At 34.1% G+C, this 12,359-nt stretch overlaps 1 protein-coding gene across 2 annotated transcripts; it reads right to left on the bottom strand.

Annotated features, from left to right (window-relative positions):
• Positions 1 to 624: 624 nt before the first annotated feature.
• Positions 625 to 7,332, bottom strand: LOC131653124 (kinesin-like protein KIN-10C). Of its 2 annotated transcripts, XM_058923186.1 has the most exons (21): positions 7,036 to 7,332; positions 6,099 to 6,255; positions 5,787 to 5,987; positions 5,482 to 5,692; positions 5,169 to 5,374; positions 4,256 to 5,073; positions 4,111 to 4,156; positions 3,677 to 3,721; positions 3,467 to 3,523; positions 3,199 to 3,255; positions 2,976 to 3,051; positions 2,618 to 2,883; positions 2,431 to 2,538; positions 2,235 to 2,345; positions 2,045 to 2,152; positions 1,855 to 1,962; positions 1,728 to 1,774; positions 1,358 to 1,379; positions 1,200 to 1,268; positions 1,040 to 1,078; positions 626 to 917 (listed from the first exon to the last, which is right to left on the bottom strand). In XM_058923186.1, exons 1-21 carry the CDS (start codon positions 7,197 to 7,199, stop codon positions 873 to 875), a joined length of 2,961 nt encoding a protein of 986 aa, XP_058779169.1. In that variant the 5' UTR covers positions 7,200 to 7,332; the 3' UTR covers positions 626 to 872. The 2 variants fall into 2 exon arrangements, with proteins under 2 accessions (XP_058779170.1, XP_058779169.1); XM_058923187.1 differs by lacking the exons at positions 3,467 to 3,523; positions 3,677 to 3,721 and having other exon boundaries at positions 625 to 917.
• Positions 7,333 to 12,359: the final 5,027 nt, after the last annotated feature.

The following is a 12,359-nucleotide window of genomic DNA, read 5'->3' on the forward strand; positions in this document are numbered from 1 at the left end:
TTGTATAGGCAAAAATTCAGAGATGCATCTCCGAACCTATTTCCTTAGAGTGTGTTTGGATGAGGTAATTAGAGATTTTAAAGCAATTTAAAATTCAAAGCAATTCAAATGATTCAATTCAAATCCATTCATTTTTAAATTATTTTGTTTGAATGGAGTATTAAGATAATTCATTGTTAGATTTTTGATGTCATTTTTTATAAAATTTAAATTTTTTGGACCAAATTAAAAAATGAAAAAATAGGGACTAATTTGCAATTTTTAAAAATTTGAAGGACCAAATTCTAAATTTTAAAAATTGTTAAAGACCAATATGCAATTTTTTGAAAAATTTTGGGGTCAAATTTATAATTTTGGAAAGTATGAGGACCAATTTGTAAAATTTGTAGAAATAATAATAACAAATACATTCTATGGAACATGAGAGGAATTTCAAATTCTTTGGTTTTTGGTGTCATTTCAAAATGATTAAATTTAACGTAGATGAAATACTCCATAATATGCTTCATCCAAACACACTCTTAAGAAACGTGGGATGAAACTGATGATTGAAAATTTTAGAAGACCACTAAGATATTTAGCCAAAATAAAATTAATTAAGTAATTGTGCAAATCTCTCGAGAAAACTAATTTGGCAACTATTTCTTAAATAGAAACAAATGTGAGGCAAGGAAACAAGTTTAAGAATTCTCACTTACAAATAATTGACCGTTATTTTTTTCTCATTTTGCTTCCATATTCCAATATATAATTTCATCCTATATAATGAAAGAATTATTTATACATACATGAATGTCACACAGCTCAAAGGCAACTTTAGGTTGCCAGAATAAATTTCATTTTAATACAAGCAATCAATAATGTTATTAGAACTAATTGAAAAGCTCTCCAACTTCCTTCTTCATCATTCCCTTAATCTGCACCAGAATAAAATGATCAGTTACTTATGAGAAGAATTTATTAGATTGTTAGTCATGGACAATCAAATATTTAAATTTAAAAAGAATATGACTATACACTATGGGAAGAATAATGATACCTGTTTTTCGGAAAGTCCAATATCCTTCAGATCATCAAGCTATTAATGAAAAAATTGGTTCACAATACCAAAATTAGTTATTAGATACCTTGTAACTAATTATTATGATAAAAAAACTATAATAATATATAACAAAAATAAATCATTTTAGGACACATACACTCTTGAAAGGTTCTGGAGATTCTTCACGAAGTTCGAGTATATAGTTTGCTCTCTTCTCTCCAATTCCCTGTAAGAAAAAATCCAGGTCAGTTAAAGCACAAGATAGATAGGGGGAAAAAATTAACTTAATATTAAAAGGTGAAACGCATTTCTAACCTTTAACTTCTTTAATTCATCCCTGACAATGTTAATATAGAAGAAAACCAAAAGTAAACAAGTTAGACTTCTCATAGAAGGTATGAAACAATTTTTGACAGAAGAGTTATAAGAAATTGTGTGTAAGACTTATTAGGAATGAATTATTTGGGCTTATAAAAATGGTTTGTACCTTAAACGAAAACAATTTAACTATTCGTATATTTCGGTACAGAAATAGTTTTATATAAATGTTTATCATATGATAAGCAATTGTTCTATAAGCTATATATAAGTTGTTTATCCAAACATGAACTTGATATAAGAGAGAAGATATATACATTTCTAATAATAAATTGAACATGTGTGTATACACAAAATGTTCACTTACTTTTCCGCTGTGTTTAAAATTCTAAGGTAGTCTTTAACAAGAGAATTCTGAAATTAAACAAAATTAGGAGTTAAAACAATGAAAATAAACTTTAGAAGAATTAACGATATTTATAAATAGATCAAACCTTCATTCCAGAACCATGCAAGTTAAATGTTTCCCAAGGACTTTTGGTATTCATTACATCTCGTATGTCAACATCAGGAGTTCTTGGTTCTGCAACTTTAGTAGAATTCTGCAATTAAACAACATTATGAGTTAAAACAACAAAAATAAACTTTGAAGGTCTATATGTAATATTTATGAATAGATCAAACCTTCCTTCCAGAACCATGCAACATAAATGTTTCCCAAGGACTTTTGGTATTCATTGCATCTCGTATGTCAATATCAGGAGTTCTTGGTTCTGTAACTTCAGTAGAATTCTGCAATTAAACAAAATTCTGAGTTAAAACAACGAAAATAAACTTGGCAGGTCTATAAGTAATATTTATGAATAGATCACACCTTGAATCCAGAACCATGCAAGTTAAATGTTTCCCAATGACTTTTGGTATTCATTACATCTCGTATGTCAATATCAGGAGTTCTTGGTTCTTCTGTAACTTCAGTAGAATTCTGTAATTAAACAAAATTTTGAGTTAAAATTATGAAAATAAACTTAGAAGAAGGTCTATAAGTAATATTTATGAATAGATCAAACCTTCATTCCAGAACCATGCATGTTGAATGTTTCCCAAGGACTTTTGGCATTCATTCCATCTCGTATTTCAATATCAAGAGTTCTTGGTTCTGAAACTTCAGTAGAATTCTGCAATTAAACAAAATTATGAGTTAAAACAATGAAAATAAACTTTAGAAGATAAAGGATATTCATGAATAGATCAAACCTTCATTTCATAACCATGCATGTTGAATGTTTCCCAAAAACTTTTATTATTCATTACATCTAGGTGTTCAGTATCAGAAGTTCTTGGTTCTGCAGTTTTAGTAGAAATTTGATTATCATCAAGTGAAATCAATTTCTCCTCTGGTAACTGCATGCATAATGGAGTTGATGAAACGAGAGACTGAAGTTCACGCAATTGGGAACTAATGGGTGGTGAACAATCTTCATTTTCCATTAAGTTGTTGTTCTCCTTGTTCATGTTATGACCTGTAATGACAAAAGACATCTATATAAATAAATATGCATTCTATGATTTGTAAAACAATTTATATGTCAACAATTTATTTAATCACATATACCTTCGTTAGCCATTGACAAATCTTTGGAGTAATTAATGATATAATTCGTCTCCTCTTTATCCTCAAAAGAAGTACCCTAGTGACACAATAAAAATAGTTAGTATTTCATATTTATTAACTCTACCAGAAGAACATGATAAAGTTTTGTTAGAAAAAAATATCATAAAATAATAAAATGAAAAGAGAAAACTGAAAACTGATGGAATAAATAGAAGAAAATTACCTTTTCCACTTTGGGATCAAGTTCCACTTTACTGCTAGCATTCAAAGATGAGTCAACCTGCAGCAGATACTTATTAGTTTCCTGACCGATTTTAACTTATATTCTACAAGATCCATCACATTTTGTATATCATCATATTGAGTTTGACATTATTACTAGCATCTGCAAGTGAGTTGTCCAGCATAGAGCATTTTCCCAAGTCAGGTAAATAAAATGAGGATTTTTTTCCTAAGTTGTGTTCATATTGGAGTTTTTTGTTATTTATTACCTTTTCAACTCTAGAGTTTAGTTCAACATGATATACATCTTCTGATAATGAATTGTCCTGCATTTGATAGGCCAATTGATGTAATGAGCTTTCTAATTTGTTTACCATTAACAATATAATCCAAAAAAAAATATATATATATATATATATATATATATATATATATATATATATATATATATATATATATATATATATAATATGCATTACCAGTAAAGGCTGTGATGTGTTGGTTACATCAGCAATGGTAATTTCCTACAAAAATACAAATCTATTCATTAATAACATGATGACACCTCACGGTTGTCCATGTCAGATAAATAAATTGAGAACGGTAGTGTCTAAGTTTTCTTCGTGTTAGGATTTTAGGTGATTATTTAACTTATGTACTCTAGAGTTTACCCGGACATAACTTCCATCTTTTGATATTGAATTGTCCTACATTGGGTTTGATACACCAGTGGATATATTGAGCATTGCAGTTTGTTTTTCATTTACAACATAAGAAACTAATTTATAAATGAGGCATTACCAATAAAGGCTCTGATGCTTCCATAACATGAATCAAGTTACGTCATATTGTTCTCATTAAAGTAGACCCACACATAAATGTTGTGTATAAGAAAGGAATAAGAAAAGTATACCTTCTCGGCTTTAGCAGCAGAGTGGCTGACTTCATCAAACAATTTCCTTCAATCCAAAGGAAAAAAAGTCAATATCCATAAACAGATAACAGTAAAAAGCTATTAAGTTTAACGAATAAAATATGCATAAAAATTCAATACAAACCTTCCTTGTATTTCAGACTTCATAGCAATAACACATGTTTCTTCATCATATGTATGAGATATGGAACCTGGTAATTCTTTTGTTGATGCAGAAACACTTTTGGGTATCTTGTTTTTACGAACAGTCACGAACTGCATTGCTGAACCTGTACTTTTCTTCGCGGAAACTGAGGCCACTGTCTGTCTTGCTGAACTTGCACTTTTCTTTGTGGAATCTAAGGTTTTTGTCTCTGAATTTTCACTTCTCCTTGTTGAATCTAAGGTTTTTGTCTGCCTTACTGAATTTTCACTTTTCCTTGTTGAATCTAAGGTTTTTGACTGCCTTACTGAATTTTCACTTTTCCTTGTTGAATCTAAGGTTTTTGACTGCCTTACAGAACTTGCACTTTTCCTTGTAGAATCTAAGGTAACTGTCTGTCTTACAGAACTTGCACTTTTCTTTGTGGAATCTAAGGTAACTGGCTGTCTTACTGAACTCACACTTTTCTTTGAGGAATCTAAGGTAATTGTTTGTCTTGCTGAACTTGCAATTTTCTTTGAGGAATCTAAGGTAACTGTTTGTCTTGCTGAACTTGCAATTTTCTTTGAGGAATCTAAGGTAGCTGTTTGTCTTGCTGAACTTGCAATTTTCTTTGAGGAATCTAAGGTAACTGTTTGTCTTGCTGAACTTGCAATTTTCTTTGTGGACTCTAAGTTCACTGTCTGTCTGGTTGAACTAGCAGTTTTCATCGTTGAACCAAAAGGCGTTCGATGAGACCTTTGACATGACCGTGATGCTAAGCTAAGCATGTAAACAGTGTCTTGGCAAAATGATGGGTTCTAAGTTCACATTATACAAAAGAAAATGGACAAAATTAAAATTTAATTACTAATTGCAAATGAAAAAAAAAAATGACAAAAAATCAATCACATACCAAGCACGAAACCAGCAAAACTTTGCTAGTTCCCCTCAAGGAGTCCTGCAACATGCGTGTGAGTTTACTTTCCCGAAAGGGGACACGACTTTCATTTGCGCTCAAAGCATGACAAACATTCAGTAAGGCATAAATTGACTTGTTAATTTTGTTATTCTCAGCAACACCAGAAGCATCGCCACTTTTCCTTCTAGGATCTTCATAACCTGATAATAAATGAGCAATACTATTTAGTTAAATTTTAAGATATGTCAACAAAAGCTAGAAAAATAAGCAAGGGTTACTGGACCATTTTAAGTTGAGCAAGGGCTACCTGCCATATCAACAAAATTCATTTTGCTCACAAGACCATTTGCACTTTCATTATGTTCAAAGACATGAACAATTAATCCCAAGTGGCTTCTCCGAGCAGGCTCAAGTCCTTTTTTGGGTGCAGCCTCAAATCCTTTCTTGGGTGCAGCCGTGTGCGCAGAACATGCTGTGATGTATAAATTCTGAAACTCAGCAATGGATTTCACAGGAGTCTGTAAAAAAAAATGCAACAATATTACTTGTCTACTATACAAGTGTAAAATTTCAATTTTTTCAAATCAGAAAATTAACCACTACAATTTTTACTTGAGTAAGTCCTTTAAACTGAATTCTTCCGTGATCTTCAAGCACCAAAATTGGTGATTGTTCTGGATTTAATAAATCAGCAGCATGGTCTTGATGATCAACATCATAGAAAGAAACTGCTATAGATTTCTCATTTTTCTCAGCCACAGAGAGAAACTCCGAAATAGCCAGCATTGCCAAACCCGATTTCTCCAAAGAGCCCTTCAAGAACAAAGTAATTATTAAAATAAAATAAAAAACAGAATTTCAGAAAAATAAAAACTAAAAACAAAATTTCATAGAAATATTTTTATAAACAAAATTGATTCAAACCTGAATTAATTGAGTTTTGCCACTGCCTCTAGCTCCATGAGCGATAACCGTGCTATTAATACCTTCAAAAGCAGCCGAAACAAGAGGTTTCACCTCCTTTGAATAGATTACTTCATTATCTTCATGTTCGTTGTAGCAGTAGTCAACTGCATACCGGCTGCACCGCAAGGATTAACATTAAATCAAGTAATTGCAATCACCTCCATTTAAAAACAACAACAAGTTTTAAAAAAAAAAAAACAATCACAAATATTTCCATGGCATTACTACAACTACAAACTATAAACTGAAATGTACCCCTACAAGAAAACTATTCGAGATAATTTAATAAATAAACGGAAATTGAATCCCAAAAGAGCTAAAAACATGTTAGTTAAATACATTGAGAGAAAAGAACAAAAGCTTGAAGAGGAGTTGAGAGATATAAACTCTACTAGGAGATTTTCATTATAGACAATGCTGAGAAGTGATTAACTCTACCGGTTAAACCAACAAATAACCAAATGTAATAAATATTATTTTGCGGAACAGAATCTAATCTCAGTGCACAACCCACTACTTAGCCCTAATTTCTCAGATGTGTTAGTATTCAGCTCTGAATTGTGAAATTTTAAATAAAAAATGATGAATTATGAACATTACAAGTCTTCCTATATTACAGAATTAAGTTACAACTTCTCATTCGTCTACGGAACTTCACTAAGCTAAAACTGCATAATTCAGAAACTAACCATGGTCTATACTTTATAACAAACAATACAAAAATTGCACAATTCACAAACCCTAAAACTCAGATTTCACTCAAAATGCATAACTCACAAACCCTGAAACTCAAAATTTTCCCCATTTTTTCCAATTATTATTTCAATTTCGGATTCTCCAGTCAAATTTCACTTATCACAAGCTGAAAACTGAATAATTAAGAAAGTAATCATACCTAGAAGATTGTTCTTTAAAAGAGATGGTAACTTCCCCAGAACTTTCTGTGTTGACGGAAACCCACTCCACGGTTCTGGAGGTTTCGAAATTGATATCTGGATCCGAAAACCCACGAATTTTTGCCACTACCCGAACCTTTGGACCCTGAATAATTTCTGCCATTGAAAGGATTGGTTTAGTTGAGAGTGAACTGAACGAAGAGAGAGCGTTGAATTTGTAGAGAAAGAAGAAAGAAGACAAAAAAAAAATAGAGGTAGAAATGGAAATAGCCGTTAGAAATAAGGATTTCGAAATAATAAAGTGTGCCAGTTCGGTTTATTTATTGTGGCAGTTCATATATACCATTCTCGAATTCTATTACAATTTTATATTCAAATATCATTTATCTGGTAAAAGCTTCTCTTACACGATTGTAAATATACTGCTATTTTTTATTATTATTTTAAACATGTATAATCAACTGAAAATAATCAATAGACCCCTTGAATCGCTTAGTCATTTAGTGAAATTTCAATTATGTCTTTGCTTTTGTAGATGCACATCCGAAAACAATTTTTTTTCAAAAATTAGTTTCTTTCCATAGGTGCATCTACGGAACGTGTTAAAACAGAGTGTTTCGTAGATGTACCTACGAAACAGTCTGCTGTATTTTCAAATGACTTTCATTTCACTTCAAAACTCAATTTTTATAACAACAACGAAAAAACCAATTACAGTCAATTAAAGTAATGCAATTGAAAGGTAATAAGTAATTAGTACATAAAAAAGTAGTATAAATCGTTGGCCAATAATGTCGAATACATATATCAAAACCTCGTACAAAAATGAAATCAAAATACATATATGAAATAAATCTGCCGGCATCGCTATTGTGTGTGTCATATATCATCTTGCGCCTCTCCCCTGCCTCTGGCCCCGCCTCCGCCTCTGCATCCACTGCACTGTCTGCTGAGAACTCTGTCTCGACCGTCGAAAGCCCCACCTTTCCTGGCACAGTTTCTACGGTACAAAAATGCCTCCTCTGCCACCCTAGTGATACCCTCCACTAGACGTAGACCATCAGACCCCTCAGGTAATAAACAATCGGCAATTCCTGTCCGCGCCATATCAGCTATCTCACAACACCGAGGAAGAACATCCTGAGTGTGGTCCATCTCAGCCTGATGAGTCCGCAAAATATCCTTGTGAGCTGGTCTAGGAGGTGATTCACGTGTGGTGGGAAGCACGTATGGGTGTGACAATCTGTAGTACCAGGTGATGTACCTGTCGACGCAACTCTAGTCCCTCTCTGATGTGGTCGCCCGAGTCTCGACAGGAACCATGTGGTGCTCCCTATTTGCATAGACATCATCTAGCTGCCGACGGTTCATGGCGATAGGAGCGGAGACATGAGGGTCGTGAGGTATCGTCTGCTGGTAGTAGAGCTGTCAAAACGGGCTAGCCCATATGGGCCGGCCCGTTAGGCCCAAAAAATATATAGGGTTTGGGCCTTAAAATTAGAGCCCGTATTTTTCAGGGCCTTTTTAGCTCAGCCCTGAAAAGTCCGCTACCCATTAGGGCTAGCCCATATGGGAATTAGGTAGCCCATTAGACCCGCATAATTATAAATTTTTAAAAAAATATTTATATTTATATTATCTTACTCCAAAATAGCATATTGATTTTTCTCACTTCACTAAATTTTATCTCTATTTTATTCAATCTTTCTCTTTTAAATATTATACATTAATATAATCAACATTTTTTCATTATATTATATTAATTTTTCTCTTATAATAAATATTCAAGTATTATTTTATACAATTTAGACATATTTTGTATTTAGAAACACATTATAGTATTTATAAGAAATAATATAATATTTAAAAATGTATTATGTTTAAAATAACATAATTTTTAATTTATTTATAATAAATATTATGGAGTTTTAATTTTATTTTTTTTAAATAAAAAAGTCCATTTAGGGTCGGGTAGTCCGAAGCCCATCAAGGGCCGGGCTTTGGTAGTAAATCTCGAGCTCATATTACATAAGACATTTTTGCCCCAGCCCTAAAAAGCCCAGGGCCCACCAAGGTCGGCCCGTTTAGGGCCGGATAGCCCATATAGACAGCTCTAGTTGGTAGTCAAACTAACGCATGAGACACTCTGGAGGATAACGAACAATGATGGTTGAACTAGTAGCCAACCATCCAGAATATAGTATGATCTCATCAAACAAAACAATCTCACGGTGATCAGCGTAAAAGTCGTAGTGGACGTTCTCAGCAACCATGCAGTCAAGACAGCGCCTATAAGGATTCAGCATCTGGTTCCCTCTGAGAGGGCGAAGGCTCTAGCACGCGGGATGTCCTAAATGTAACCCGACACCTCTCCCCAGCCAATAATATCAGGGAAGTGATGTAGTATCCAACCCTAAAAAAACACGGTGATCAAACATAGTATCACAAATATATAATAAACTTTGAGAAAATGTAGAAGGATATAAGTTTGTTACCACTAAGAGGGTATAGCTGTCAGCCACAGTCCTCGCCTTCCACAGCTATCCCTCTCACAGTTTGTGGTAGGTGTAGGCCAGTGTAGCCGCTCCACAGTTGTACTCACAGACACGTAGGTGTAGGCCAGTGTAGCCGCTGTCCAGCTGTACTCACGGACATGTGCAGTGTCTGATAAGTACGTCAGGTAAACGACATCTGTGTAGGTTGAGCTCGTGTCCACAAAGAGCTGAGTCCCTATCAAATGTAGCAAGTAACATCTCAGTACCCTTGATAGGTAGATGCATGAGGCATGCAATATCGTCCAGAGTAATGGTAATCTCACCTTGAGGAAGATGAAAGGACGAGGTCTCTGGATGCCTCCTCTCTGCAAATGCCATCAGCATCCCGTTATGAATCGTATGAAAGTCGACCGTGCAAAGGTCCCTCAGACCAGAAGCTGTGAGTGCATCCCAGAACTACAGCTCGTCAGGTTACGGGAGAGCAACAATCTTTCAGTTGTGGTTGTAGAACCTCTGGGGCTCCCTCTCTTGAAAATTTCCAAAAAAAAAACATTGTTAACTTCAAGCAAAGTCATAAACTGAATAAAAAATAATAAGTAATAAACAAAGAAAATTTACCTCATCCCATATATGCCTAGCTGAATGATCTGCATACCTTGATAGTAGGAACGCATCTATAGGACCCTCGGGTACGTGATAGGCTCTGACACTGGATCATCCTCGCGTAGCTCGGCAGATGGAACTGACGATCCTGCAGCATTTGTCACTGGCACATGCACATTTGTAGAAGAACTGCCTCGTTGACGTTTGTGGGCGGTGGGCATCTGTGAGGAACCCTCTGCATCATCCCGAGGCCTCCGTGATGTAGTAGTAGTTGGAGTAGGCCTCTCAACTGGAACGGAATGAGAAGGCCCGTCAACTTGAACAGACGGAGAAGGCCCGTCAACTGGAACTGATGGAGAAGGACCGTCTAGAACAGGGGTAGCAGGTACATCATTTGTGATATTACACGCATCTGTCACCTGTGATACTACACACATTCGTTCATGCCGCACAAATGCATGTTGTGCAGTCCTCCCATGTATAACTCTGTCTGGATGGTCGGCCATAATGTTTGCATTGTGATTTAATAAAATCGAGTTAGTTACTACGTATTTATAACAAGAAAAAGAAATAAAAAAATATCAGAACAAAACCTTCCGTAGATGCATTTACGGATGTGTGGGTTTCTTCCGTAGGTGCATCTACGGAACGACCCAACATTCCACTCTATCATAGATGCAACTACGGAAGGTTCTGAAACCTCCAAAACGCATCAATGGCGTCTGGTCAGTCTTAAAGAGGGTTCAAAACCTCTTATTAATGGATTGATCGTCTATTTTACTCTTGAAACTAGACCTACATTATCACTAAACCTTATTTCTTATACTACTCAATCATTTCTACACCTAAAAATTCAATTCAATTCTTTATTTCAAAAAATCTAAAATAACTCAAAACGTCGAAAACTTACCGATAAAATGGAGTTTGGAACTTGTTGGAATGTGTTTCTAGTTGATCTTGACGTTATCGGCCAAACTCGAGAGGTAGAAATCAACTTATTTGGAAGTTTGATTATTGAGTTTGAGAGAAAGTGAGATGTTTTAAATGAGAAAGTGGAGAATGGGAAGAGGAAGAGTCTAGTGCGAATATGACATCAAATGATTCTGTAGATGCATCTGCGAAAGCTTTCGTATGTATATTTATGGAACAAATCAATGTTAAACCAAAAAAAGGTGCTTCCGAAGGTACATCTACGGAAGCAGATGGACAATTTTGACAAATCAATGGTGGGTGAGAGATCCATGGGGTGTGATAAGAAATTCTCAAAAATAAAGTAAAGGAGATAAAAATGGATAAAATATTTTGATTTGATTAATTATATTCTGTAGAAATGATTATAGAGTTCAACATTTATAAATAAAAACAAGTCTTATATGTCATATTGTGGTGGAGTACGCAGTTTAGCCTAACGTATGTAGCATTTGAATCTCCTATATGGGTGGTCGTGGCACCCCACTTTTCGTTGATGTGTGTCCTTCTTCATATCGTGGTTCTGCAATTTCCTCCCTCCTTGGTTAATAGAGATAACTGGAATTGCTTCTAATGTATGTCTATCTTACATGAGTATTTTGTTGTTTTTCATTTCGTTTATAGTTAGCAATTGAGTCGCTCACAATAAGTTTGTTGTACATCTCTTAGAAAATGGTTATTTTTATGCATAAAATAGACTTTTGACTAAAAGTCGACGCAAGATGATTTGAATATGAAAGATTGTGACTTGAATCAAGAAATTCTTGCAAACATGATTCCAACCATGCAAGTCCTTGATTTGAATAATAAAGTTTTTTATTTCTCAGAAGTTGGCTTTAGAAAATATGATTCGAATCATAAGCAAGTTTGAGAATTTGTACTATAACGCAAGAACTGTGATTTGAATTACAACCCCATTTGACTCTAATCATAAGGTGGTTTAGTTCGAATCATGGTTAGGTTTGGTTCGAATCAAGAACAAAAAAATTGTTTTGCAAATGCGCACTTTTTTGCACCAAAGCACATCATCATTGAGTCACCCCATTTTTTCAAAAAAAAAAAAAATGGAGTTCAAACTTCGGATATTGGAATCCAAAAACACGAAGCAGAAAATTGAATTTAATACCATCTTGCATGTATGCTTCATTTCATGATCATATTATCATACTTCCAAAATCCTACCAAAATCTCTATTCATTCTAAGTCAAGTTTTGTATTTCAAAATAACATTATTTTTTTGTTCAAATCAAAATGAG

This window comes from Vicia villosa, linkage group LG2, assembly GCF_029867415.1.
Source record: "Vicia villosa cultivar HV-30 ecotype Madison, WI linkage group LG2, Vvil1.0, whole genome shotgun sequence".
NCBI lineage: Eukaryota > Viridiplantae > Streptophyta > Magnoliopsida > Fabales > Fabaceae > Vicia > Vicia villosa.